The sequence below is a fragment of the Tupaia chinensis genome, unplaced genomic scaffold (genome assembly GCF_000334495.1).
Source record: "Tupaia chinensis unplaced genomic scaffold, TupChi_1.0 Scaffold143792_2, whole genome shotgun sequence".
NCBI classification, from domain to species: domain Eukaryota; kingdom Metazoa; phylum Chordata; class Mammalia; order Scandentia; family Tupaiidae; genus Tupaia; species Tupaia belangeri.
In genome coordinates, this window is record NW_006203642.1 from 254,932 (window position 1) to 265,936 (window position 11,005).

Below are 11,005 nucleotides of genomic sequence, written 5' to 3' on the forward strand. Positions count from 1 at the left end.
CTGCCTCTGCCGCGTTCTCGACGCCTGGAGATCCAGCTCCAGGTCCAGGGAGGTGCGAGCCATGAGCTCAGCCAGGGAAGACCTGCAGGACTGCAGGAGATGGCTGCTGTGAGCATGCATGCCGGCTGGCTGTGCAGGCACTCACAGCCTTCTGGAAGGTTCTTCCACAATCAGTAAGAGATAGGGGAGACACGAGGATTTCTAAGCATGGCTCATAGTTTAAAAACACAGAGAACTGGGCAAGATAAATGTAAATCTCCACTTCAATATCGAGGTCGGAAAAGGAAGCCTTTCTTTCCTGACGACCTCCGCATTGGCGAGTGCAGAGCAGCAGACTCTGCAGCAGGATCTAAAACTGCACTACCTCTCTGAGGCGCCAGTTGATCATGTATGTCTAAAACCAAAAACATGCACTTTCTTTGCTTCTGAAATGTTATTTTTGACTTGCCTCTGAAAGGCACAACCAGCAATGAGCAAAAGGGATCCAATTAAGCCTTATGACAAGAAAAAAATCTTAACAACAGGAAACCGGTTAATTAGATCGGAACGAGGCCAGTATAAAATGCAGCCACTGTGAAAATGGAACAAAACAGGGACCAGCAGATGGCGTAATAGCTACTCCCATGTAGTCGACTGTGGTTTGAGTCCCGGACCCGGTGGCTTAAATTTACGCTGGGCGCGTGTGTGTGCGTGCCCAAGATCCCAAGAGGAGAATGGAGGAGATGGGATTGCAGTGTGGCCATCCCCCCAGGGGTGTGTGTGTGTGTGTGATTTCTAGCTTTCTGTCTTTCTGGCGAGTGCACATGCCCTGTAGCAAAAACCTCTCTCAAAAAAAAAAAAAAAAAAAAAAAAGAATTTGAAAAACACATCAACATGAAAAATCTTAATGATCCACTGTGTAAAGGAAAAAAAAGCATGCTACAAACAGCACAAGTCCTTTTTGTTTTAAAAAGCACACACAGACACCTGTGTGTGCACACACACGCGCATATGCGGGCACGCAAAGTGTGAGAACTTTCCTGCCTGTGTAAGCTTCAATTATGTAAATGCACCCTGTCCCAGGAAGCCCTGGGAGAAGACAAGACTCCTGCTGGTGGAGCCCAGCAGCACCTCCCACCCAAGGGGAGACGGCCCTGGGATGCAGCCAGGCCGCAGACCACAGGCCCCACGCAGATCACCTCCGCCTGGCGGGCTGAGCTGCATGCTCTCGGCGCACAAACATCTTGCACATACACAGAACTTAAGTGCAAACATGGGTTATAATCGAATAAATATGGATTCACTTAAAAGCACGGGGGGACTAACAGGTGGTACGGTGGTTAAGGTGATGGCTTCCCACGTGGTCAACCATGGTTTGAATCCCAGACCTGGTGGTCTGAAAATTATGCCAGGAACATGTGCGTGCGTGCCCAAGATCCCGAGAGGAAGATGGAGGAGAAGGGATTGTGGCATGGCCATCCCCCCAGGGGGGTGATTTCTCACTTTCCCTCTCTCCAGTGAGTGCACTTGCCCTATAGCAAAAATCTGTAAAAATAGAAAAAAAAAGTTAAGAAAGAAAGAGAAAAAGGTGGGAACCAGCAGTTAGCGTAGTGGCTATGTCGCTGGATTCCCACGTAGTCGACCGCGGTTCGTGTCCCGGACCCGGGGGCCTAAAACTTACGCCGGGCGCATGTGCGTGCGTGCCCAAGATCCCGAGAGGAGAATGGAGGAGAAGGGATTGCGGCGTGACCATCCCCCCTGGGGGGTGATTTCTCGCTTTCTGTCTCTATGTCTCTCTCTGTCTGTCTGGCGAGCGCACGCGCCCTACAGTGAAAATCTCTCCAAAAAAAAAAAAAAAAAAAAAAAAAAGGTGCTGCTGAATTCCCAACAGAGCTCAGTGGTTGTCACCCAGGGGTGATCGGGCATCCTGGGGACAGAGACATTTTGATTGTCATGACTGATAGCTGGGTCCTCCTGGTGTCCTCCAGGCACAGGGCATCCCTCACGGCAGAGAGGGTGACCCCATGTGTCACTGTGCTCCTTTTTACCACCCTCTGTCAGCAGCTGCCCGAGCACAGCTGGATCTCTCCTATTACCCCAAAGGGTGCGCCAGGAAAGACGGCAGCCACCAGCTTACAGACTACAAGCACCACAACGTTGCCGACTGGCCTGATGTGGAGAAAAACCTGGCGAGCAGGGACATGGAGACCGCAGGACAGTCCCGTGCAGACAAATGCTATATGCTGGAAACTAAAGGGCGTGAACTCTGCCGTCAAAAAGAGAAGAGGCCCAGCTCTGGGGCACACGTGCTAGGGCACCACTGTGTGAGGCTGGGGCCACGTGGGAGGCCCGGTAGGGGGATCAGGACCTGGCAAGAGCCTGTCGAGAAGACCTGTCCATTTCTCTCTCCCCTTCTCTCTCTCATTAAAAAGGGAAGAGAAAAAAGAAAAAGAACCTCTTTATACAGAAATCATTACATCTAAGAACGTAAAGAGCACAAAGTTTCTGAAGTTATGACATCGTTGAGAAATAATATTATGACAGTAAGCATGCTTTCAAAAATTCTATCTGTTAAACGAGAAAATTAAAACATTACCTTTTAATTAACATGACTTTAAAAATTACCTAAAATATTACCTTTTAACATTTGTAAAAATAACTCCAAGAACAGGTAGAGATTCCCCACTAGTGTACACGGCACCCACCTGCTTGTAACGAAGGGTTCGTCTTTCCAAAGTATTTCGGACGAACGGGGACTTCCGGGGCAGGGTTGAACTGTCACTGTCACTACGATAAAGCTGTGCCAAAAAGAAATATGTTCACAAACACGTGCTCGGAAATGGCACGTGGCCGCCACATGGACTGACAGGTGACTCGTATACGCTCCACACCCTTGTGACTGCTGTGGGTTTCAGTTAAAGAAAAACTGGTGCAAGCGTCCCAGGTGAAATGAAGGACGAACAGAAAGCTCCGCGTCACCCGTGCCACCTGCTCCCTGGCACCAGGGAAGCCAGCACTGTCCTCGGCACGCTTCATGTGTTCCCTGTCCTGTGCTGTGTCTCTGGCTTTGTCTAGAGCTGGGAAAATGACTTTTCAAAACAGACTTGGTCCTAGGCGTGGGACAAGTCAACACCAGTGACCATGCTGTGCCAGTAGGGGGCAAAGGGAGATAAGGGCGTCAGCAGATGGCACTGCAGTTCAGGAGGCCAGATCCCACATGGCCAGCTGCCCAGTTTGAATCCGGGACCCAGCAGCTGGAGAAACATGCCAGGCGCATGTGTGTGCATGCCCAAATCCTGAGACGGGAAGAGAAGGGACTGTGGCATGGCCATTCCCTCCGGGAGGTGATTTATCACTTTCTCCCTCTCTGTCTCTGTCTCTCTCTGGCGAGCACATGTGCCTTATAGCAAGGGGGGAGATAAGGAATGCCCTGTTTCTGGGAGCTAAGACGTGGTGGGTTCCTTTGGTAGTGGGGTCTCCACTCAGGACCAATGTGTATGTGTGTAAAAGCCGCAGTCCCCGCCCCAGTTAAGCGGAAATACTCGGCAAGTCCAGCAGCATGACAGTCCGCCTGTCCCATGATCACACAAGCACACAGAGACAGTGAGGTCTCTGAACCCAAGGTCGAGAAATGTGGCCTTCACCTAGGGGACAGCACACACAGGGCAGGTGATTGTGCTCTGGGACAGTGAGGCATTTGCCCCTTCACCTCCCTGCCATCCTCAGAAAGCAATCTGGAGTCTGCTCTTCAGAGTTCAGCAAGAGACAACGCTAGGGAAGGGACAGGAGGCTGGCCTTAATCTGGCCCGCGCAGCCACCTGCTTCAGAATCGGCCTCCACAGGGCTGGGGTGTGACAGGGTGGGAACGCCTGGACTCAGCTCTGTGCTGCCAGGGCAGCTGTCAAAGGATACTTCGGACCCTTGCAGAGACTGGCAGCAGGGCTCGCAGACGTGGCAGAGGTGCGGGGCCACCAAGCCTGCCACCTGCTGTTCCCAAGGCTGCCTTCGAGGGCATAGGGGCATTTCCCTCCTGGGATCTAATTCTGGCTTTGCCGCCGTGTAGTCAGCTCCATGGGAGCCCCACTCCAGAGCAGGCCTGTCTTCTACAGCCCCAGGCCAGAGTGGCCCCTCCAGGCCACGGTGCCATGAGCTCTTCCCTGTCCAAGTCCGTGCTGCTGCTGTCAGAGTACCACTGTCTGGCGACCTCCGCAACCAAGCGGCTGGGGGGTCCCCTGCCCACTTCTGGGAGCTTCCAAAAGCGCTGATTCCCAGGCCCTATCTGTTATCGGTGATAAAGCCTTGGGGATGGGACTCAGCGTCAGTTTGAAGTCCCATGGGTGCTCCCCCCCTCACCACAGAGTATGAGTTTAATGCAGGTGAGACAGAGTCCACTGCCTTAGCACCCACAATTCTCAAGCTCCTGCCCACCCCCCTGCCATGACACAGTGACATGTCGGGATTTCCAACACTCAGAAAGACCCAGCGCCCCAGATCTCAACCCGGCAGCGCCTGTCCTTGGCTTTCTGACCACAAGTCGGCGCATACACAGCACTGAACATCTGGGGGCAATGAACTAGAACGCTGAGGGGTCCCGGTTCACGGGTCTGGCGGGAGCACGGAGTTGCCGCCACAGCGCGGGTTCACCCCCGCACGCCCACGGTGGTCCTCCACCAGCGCCATTTGTGAGCATGCAGGCGTGTCTTTAAACGCAAATACCACAAAAGGAAGCGTCGCAGACAGCGGACGAAGGCACCCGACTTACTCTGCAAACATACTGGCTCCGAGCTCCGGGCGAGAAGGTCTGAGAACGCACGATCGTGCTGCTCCGGACGAACGGTGACCCGCGGGCCCGGCGGCTGGGCCGCTCCTTCAGGAGGCTCGCCGCTTCCTCCGGGAAGAGATCTTCCGTGTTGGTCTCCTTGTCAACCTAGGCGGGAGTTCGCGCGTCACCACGGCCGTCTCCGGGACCTCTGGCCTGGCACGCACAGGCAACGCAGCCGGCGGAGCTGGGACACCCCACGGCCCCTGCTCGGCCACCATCTCCTCTTCCCACTGGCCAGAGCATCCCACAGCCTTCCCAGGCTCTGCCCACTCACACACCCCGCGGCCCGTCCCAGGGCAAACCCCGGTGGCTCTCCGTTGAAGGTTAAAGGGATTCTGACCACTTGTCACCAACCCTTCATCCAAGTCGCCATCATGTCCCACCCAGATTACTGCTGCAGGCATCTCGCCAGTGTCCCCAGCTCCACACCCTGCCCCTGCAGTCTGTCCTCCACGCAGCTACCAGGGAGATCTGGGAAAACCCAGGTCAGGCCCTGCAACCCCATTTCTGGGAACATACTCCAAAGAACTGAAAACGGGTGTCAAATAAAGGCTCGCAGGCGAGTGTCTGTGGCAGGGTTATTCAACCACCCGCGGGTGGAAGCAGCTCGAGTGTCCATCGGGGAACTACCACGTAACGAACTATGGTCCATCCGTACAGCCGAATGTCGTTCTCGGCCACAGGAGCAAGGACGTCCTGACACGTGCTGCAGCCTCGGTGAACCTCAGGAGCATTTTCCACCCAAGTGAAAGACACCAGACGCGGAAGGCCACGTACTATCCAGTTCCTCTCACGGGAGTCACCCAGAATAGGCAACCCGGAGGGACAGCAAGGGGCTTTGGCAGCTGTGGGGCCTAGACAGAGGTGGTGACTGTACGACACGATGCCCTGAATTTCGAGGGCTCAGTTTATGTTATGTGAATTTCACCTCAATAAGTTAATCTAGGAAAAAAACCAGGTTGGACGATGTCTCACACACACACACACACTCCCCCCCCACCCCACCCACCCCCACACTCAAAACCATCCCACCAGTTCCTCACGCCTGTCAGAAAAAAAGCCAGGGTCCTGCGAGGCCCACAAGCCCTGGCCCCTCCCATCCACCACTCGGGCCCCTCCCTCCCTCCTTCTGTCCTCTGTCGTCAGTGCCCACCACCCCGTGCCCTTCCTCCGGCCCTACCTCCCCCTCTGCATCTGCCTTTGGCTCTTCCCCACCCTGCAGGAGGCCCTCGAGCTTCCGCCTTAAGGCCTCTACTCAAAGCCTGTCTTCTCGGTGAGACTTCTCATGGCCTATCTCGTTTTCTTTTTAAATTGTGGTAAAAGTCACATCACTTACAAATGTGCCACCATAACCATTTTGAAGGGTATGGTTCAATAGTGTTAAGCCTATTCAAACTGGGAAACAGATCTTCAGAACTTCTTCAGCTTGCAAAACTGAGCCCCTGTCCTGGTACGCAGAACCTCCCTATCCTCCGCTCTCTGCCCTGCCCCCAGAAACCACGGTCCTCCCTTCTTTGTGGATCTGACTACTCCAGGCACCTCAGAAGAGGGGACTCACATAGTATTTGCCCTGTGTTCCTGCCTTACTTCACTGGGTCTAATGTCCTCAGCATTTACCCACACTGTAGCACGTGTCTGAATCTTCTTCCTTTTTAAGGATGAAGCTTCTTCGAATGTGTGGACAGACAGCCTTTGTTGACCCATTCGTCCATCAATGGGTGTGCCCGTGAGTGAGGCTTCTGCAGACACCGCTGGACAAACACCTTTTCAAAGTCCTGTTTTTGGCTCTTTGGGATACATAGCCAGAAATGGGGTTGCCGGACTGTCTGGTCATTCTATTCTAATGTTTCACGGGTCCATCATATTATTTTTCATAGCAGTGCACCATTTTGCAATCGTAGCCTTCCTAAACATAGACTTATGTTTCTAAATGTAAACCCTCTCTAAAATTGCAAACCTTCCTAAAAATGCAAAACTCTGCTTCCCTACCATCTTGTCCATCCTCTGCCTCCCTTGAGGGCAATAGTTTTGCTTGCTTTTTATCTTGCTGTTTCTTCAAAGCCTAGCACCACATGGAAGAAGAGAATGTTAATGTGATGGAGAACTAACAACTGAGGAGTCTAAATTGTAGGTGTATGGGTACTTGCTGCATTATTCCAGCAACTGTCCTATAGATTAATTTTTTTTTTGAGGGGTTTTCGCTATAGGGTGCGTGCGATGGCCAGGCAGACAGAGAGAGCCAGAGAGACAGAAAGCGAGTGCTGATGTCAAATCACGAGTGGGAGGGACATTCCACACATGACCATAGTGACACAGGGATAGCATGCAAAGTTACCTTCAGCCTGTGTGTGTGAGGTGTACATGGAACATAAATGAGTTTTGTGGACAGACTCGGGTCCCATCCCCAAGATACCTTATTATGTGTGGGCAAATATTAAATTAAAAAAATCTATGACACTTCTAGTCCTAAGCATTTTGGATAAGGGATCCTCAACCTATATATATATATATAAGCATCCAAAATTTCTGGAACCCACAAAACTGCCTGAGCCTTGTGCATTTCCGAAGACAGAAATGGATCGCTACTGACGGCACGTGGAGTAAAATCCTACCTTACGTTAGTTACAGCCGTCCTTTCCTTCTAATCTGAAGTCGACAATCACTTCTACAGCACCTGCCGTGCACACTCCAGGCACTCTGCAGATCTGAGACATTCAGTTCTTTTCCTCTGCTCTCAGTAAAGTGTGGCCTCGGTGTTGGCCCCAATCCAACAGCACTGTTCAACTTACCCCGCAATGTCCCCATGCCCCCCCCACACCAGGTGTGTTCTCAGGTAAGCCCTGTCCTAACATCGCAGACAACTCCACCGGTGCCAGCTTCCTTTAGAGCATCTCCACCTGCTGCCTCATGCCTCCCATGAAGGATGTAGGGGCACACCCTCTCCTCCCAGGGCAGTGCCTGGCGTTATACAAGGGGGCTCCATCAAGTCCCCAATGTTTTCTCCTTACCTTAAGTGGAAGGGGCTGAAGTTTCTCGGGGCTGTAAGGATCTGCCTGGCCAGTAAAGATGTGTCCATGGGTAGAGTTGACACCAACACAACAGGGCTCTGGATACGGGGGGCTGGTCTGGGTGCAGTTCCCACAGCCACTGTCGACCGAGTCAGCCTGCCAACTCCTAAAGGTGGACATTACAAAAGCCCACCCAGTACGCATCAACCTCTCTGCTGTTTTCAGAGCAGAGGCACCCAAGTAAACCTATTTGTTCCCAGCGACGGACGATGGTTGCTTTACTCTAAAGCAAAAGGGCATTTCTGTTTTCTAGGGCAGGTAACACATCAAGGCCCTTCATTACGAGGATCTGTTTTTATCACCCGGCTGCAGTCACTGAGGGTGCCAGAAAACCACGCCCTCATCCGACTTCCTGTCCGTCCCAGAATACAATACCCCCACAAGCAGGCTTGACCCCTCCACAAATAAATTCCTCTCTAAACCAAAGACAGGGAAAGCCAGTGGGCACAAGCAGGAAGTGTGGGCAAGATGCTGCTCTTTACGGGGAATGTGGAGGTAGGACAATACGGGTGTGTCTCCAGAGATGGCCAGACCAAAGCCGTTTCACTCGAGGTGTGAGCTCGTCGGAGTCACTTGTCTATTGCATGCAGGTCTCTACAGAGTCAAGGATCCACTCAGCCTGCTTCGGGTGCGACATCAAGGGGCACCGCCTAAGGCCATGTACAGGAAGTGTCCAGAACTGGCAAATGCAAGGACCCCAGAAACAGACTGGTGGTTGTCAGAGCTTCCTTCTGCCTGACGGGAGCGCTGGGAAACTGACCGTGGTGACTGATGGTGGCCACTCTGAGACTGTACTAAAAACCATGAAATCATACGCTAAAATTATATTTCAATAAAGCTGATTTTTGTTTGTTTTTTTAAACAACAGCAACTTAGAGGGACCTCACAGTATTCAGTGCTGGTGAAGAGTCACTCAATAGTCCCACCCTTGGAGAAGGATTCCCGAACAGAATAGGATGGTGAAAAGCTGACGTGCAGAGCTGGGGGGTGGTTCAGGGCACTGCCCTGGCCCAGGTCGGCATTAAATTCCCTGCCAGAATCCCGACTTCTGGGCAGTGGTAGGAAGTGCCCATACATTCTATGGAGGCCTAGAGAACAGCAACTTGCACCCCAGGACACTGTTCCTCGAGGACAGCCCTGGGGCCCTGGCACACCCCTGCCTTGCCCCAAGAAGACATTTCTGCTCCCCTGCACTTTGTAAAGATGCCCTGCCCGGAGAGGCTGTGCCCCTCTGGCACGAGAACTGGCCCGCACCTCTCGGACACGACCTCGGCCTGCTCTTCCTTCCGCTCCATCTCCAGGATCTCCTCCTCGGTGTACTCCAGCTTCACCCGCTCCTCGGCCAGCTCTCTCTCCACGGCCTGCAGCTGGGCTGTGGTTTTAGCCAGCAGCACCGTCACCGCATCCTGCAGGGGCAAAGGGTGCCTGAGAACCAGCTTCGCCCCCTTGCTCAGCGTGGCGAGCAGGGGGACAGCCCGTGTGCCCAGCACGGAGCACCCACTGCACCCTACCTCCAGCCGCTCTGCAGGGGAAGAACCCCCGACTGTGCAGCAACACAGGCCCACGGCTCAAGTTTAAAGGCAACCAATGCATGGTCCAGCCACGGCAGTAAGCGCTAGGTGAACCATTACTTAGCAGGCTGAGGCCACATCGGAGACCCAGGTTCGATTCCTAGCCCACCCTGAAAAGACAGGCAGCTAGAGTCCCCATCACTTAGGAGGGTGAGGCAGGAGGATTGCAAGATTGTCAGATCCTATCTTAAAAACTTTTTCTTTTCAAAATAAAATAATCAATGTGACACTTGTGACCAGGGACACATTCATGTGAAAAACAGACTGTCCGTACATATCGCTTCCCACGAAGCACTACTCCCTCGCCACTACATCCCACGGTAAGGGTACACAGACACCTCCTAAGAGCGATTTCCCCACGCAAAAGCCGGTCTCGGCGGCAGGAGAGCAGCAGAGCTGGCTCCCTAAACCAGGGCCACGAACCGTTTTGCCGGAGAGTGTGCGAGCGAGGTCCCGCGCGCCGCTCTGTCCTGCGCGCCCATCCTCACGCGCCCTGGGTGGCTCGGAGCTGCTGAAGACCTGGACGGAGTGCCAGCGCAGCTGCATCTCACTCGCGCTGTCGCAGTCGGCCAAGTGGATCTGAGCGATGCCCTGCGCGGGTGTTTGAAACAAGGCCAGAACAGGAGCCCTTTAAAATACCAAGCTCGCCCTTCAGCTTTACCCAGAAAGACAGAAAAGATTCCAGTCCTATTAAGAGGAATTGCAGCACATGGGTCAACTGAAGGTGTGGTGATTAAGGTGGCTGGATCCCACGTGGCTGACTGCGTGGTTCAAGTCCCAGCCCCAGTGGTTTGAAAAACACAGCAGGCGCATGTGTGTGCATGCCCCAAACTCCAAGACGAGGGAGAAGTGAAGAAGGGACTGCAGCCTGACCAGGGGGTACTTTCTCAACACCCCCCCATCCCCCGCTTGTAAGCATACCTGCCCTCTGGCAAAATTGAAAAAGTTAAAAAAGAAGAAGAAGAAAAGACTGCAGGGCCATGGAAGTGCTGGCGGAGAATCCTAACTGGGGGTCCTGGTGGCCTGCCATGAGGTGAGCTGCTGATTGTCCCTGGAATTTTTCAAGTTAGGGAGGACTGCTGAATTCCACACTCCCCAACTTTGCAGAAAGAAAGTGCTCCGGATGCCCAGCCTAACTGGGCACTGGATGGCTGGGCTACCGGACACAGGCTGCGGACTCCCTCCGGGCCTGGTCTGAAGGCTGCCGTGTTTCGCGTCCGTCTGAATCTCAAGGAAACCATGGGTTTGGGTCTCTGACTACCTGTACGTCTCAGATACTGCAAGGGATACACGTATACCAAACAGATATCCATCCTTTACGTGAAGGTCTAATGTAACGGACCAGCCTGTACTGGAATCTGCCTCATCTGTCAACCCTGTTTCATTCCCGAGACTGACAACGGCGACGATACGGAGGCTGGCCCCCACCTGACAGGACGTGGAACCCAGCTGAGCTTCTACACTCAGGACACCCAGGGCCAAGCGCCCCCTCCTGTGCCCTCGGTTACTGAGAGCACTTCGTTTCAGGGCCATCTCTTTCTTGTTTTTTTTCTTAAGAGACGTTT

At 53.3% G+C, this 11,005-nt stretch overlaps 1 protein-coding gene across 1 annotated transcript in view; it reads right to left on the reverse strand.

Annotated features, from left to right (window-relative positions):
- WWC3 (WWC family member 3) overlaps positions 1-11,005 on the reverse strand; it is a gene marked incomplete at its 5' end in the record, with an annotated part of 33,015 nt that overhangs the window by 2,180 nt on the left and 19,830 nt on the right. Inside the window, 6 exon segments of the mRNA XM_027766918.1 lie at positions 5-90; positions 2,685-2,777; positions 4,742-4,906; positions 7,810-7,975; positions 9,124-9,275; positions 9,864-10,031. Coding sequence (XP_027622719.1) covers positions 5-90; positions 2,685-2,777; positions 4,742-4,906; positions 7,810-7,975; positions 9,124-9,275; positions 9,864-10,031 — 830 coding nt within the window.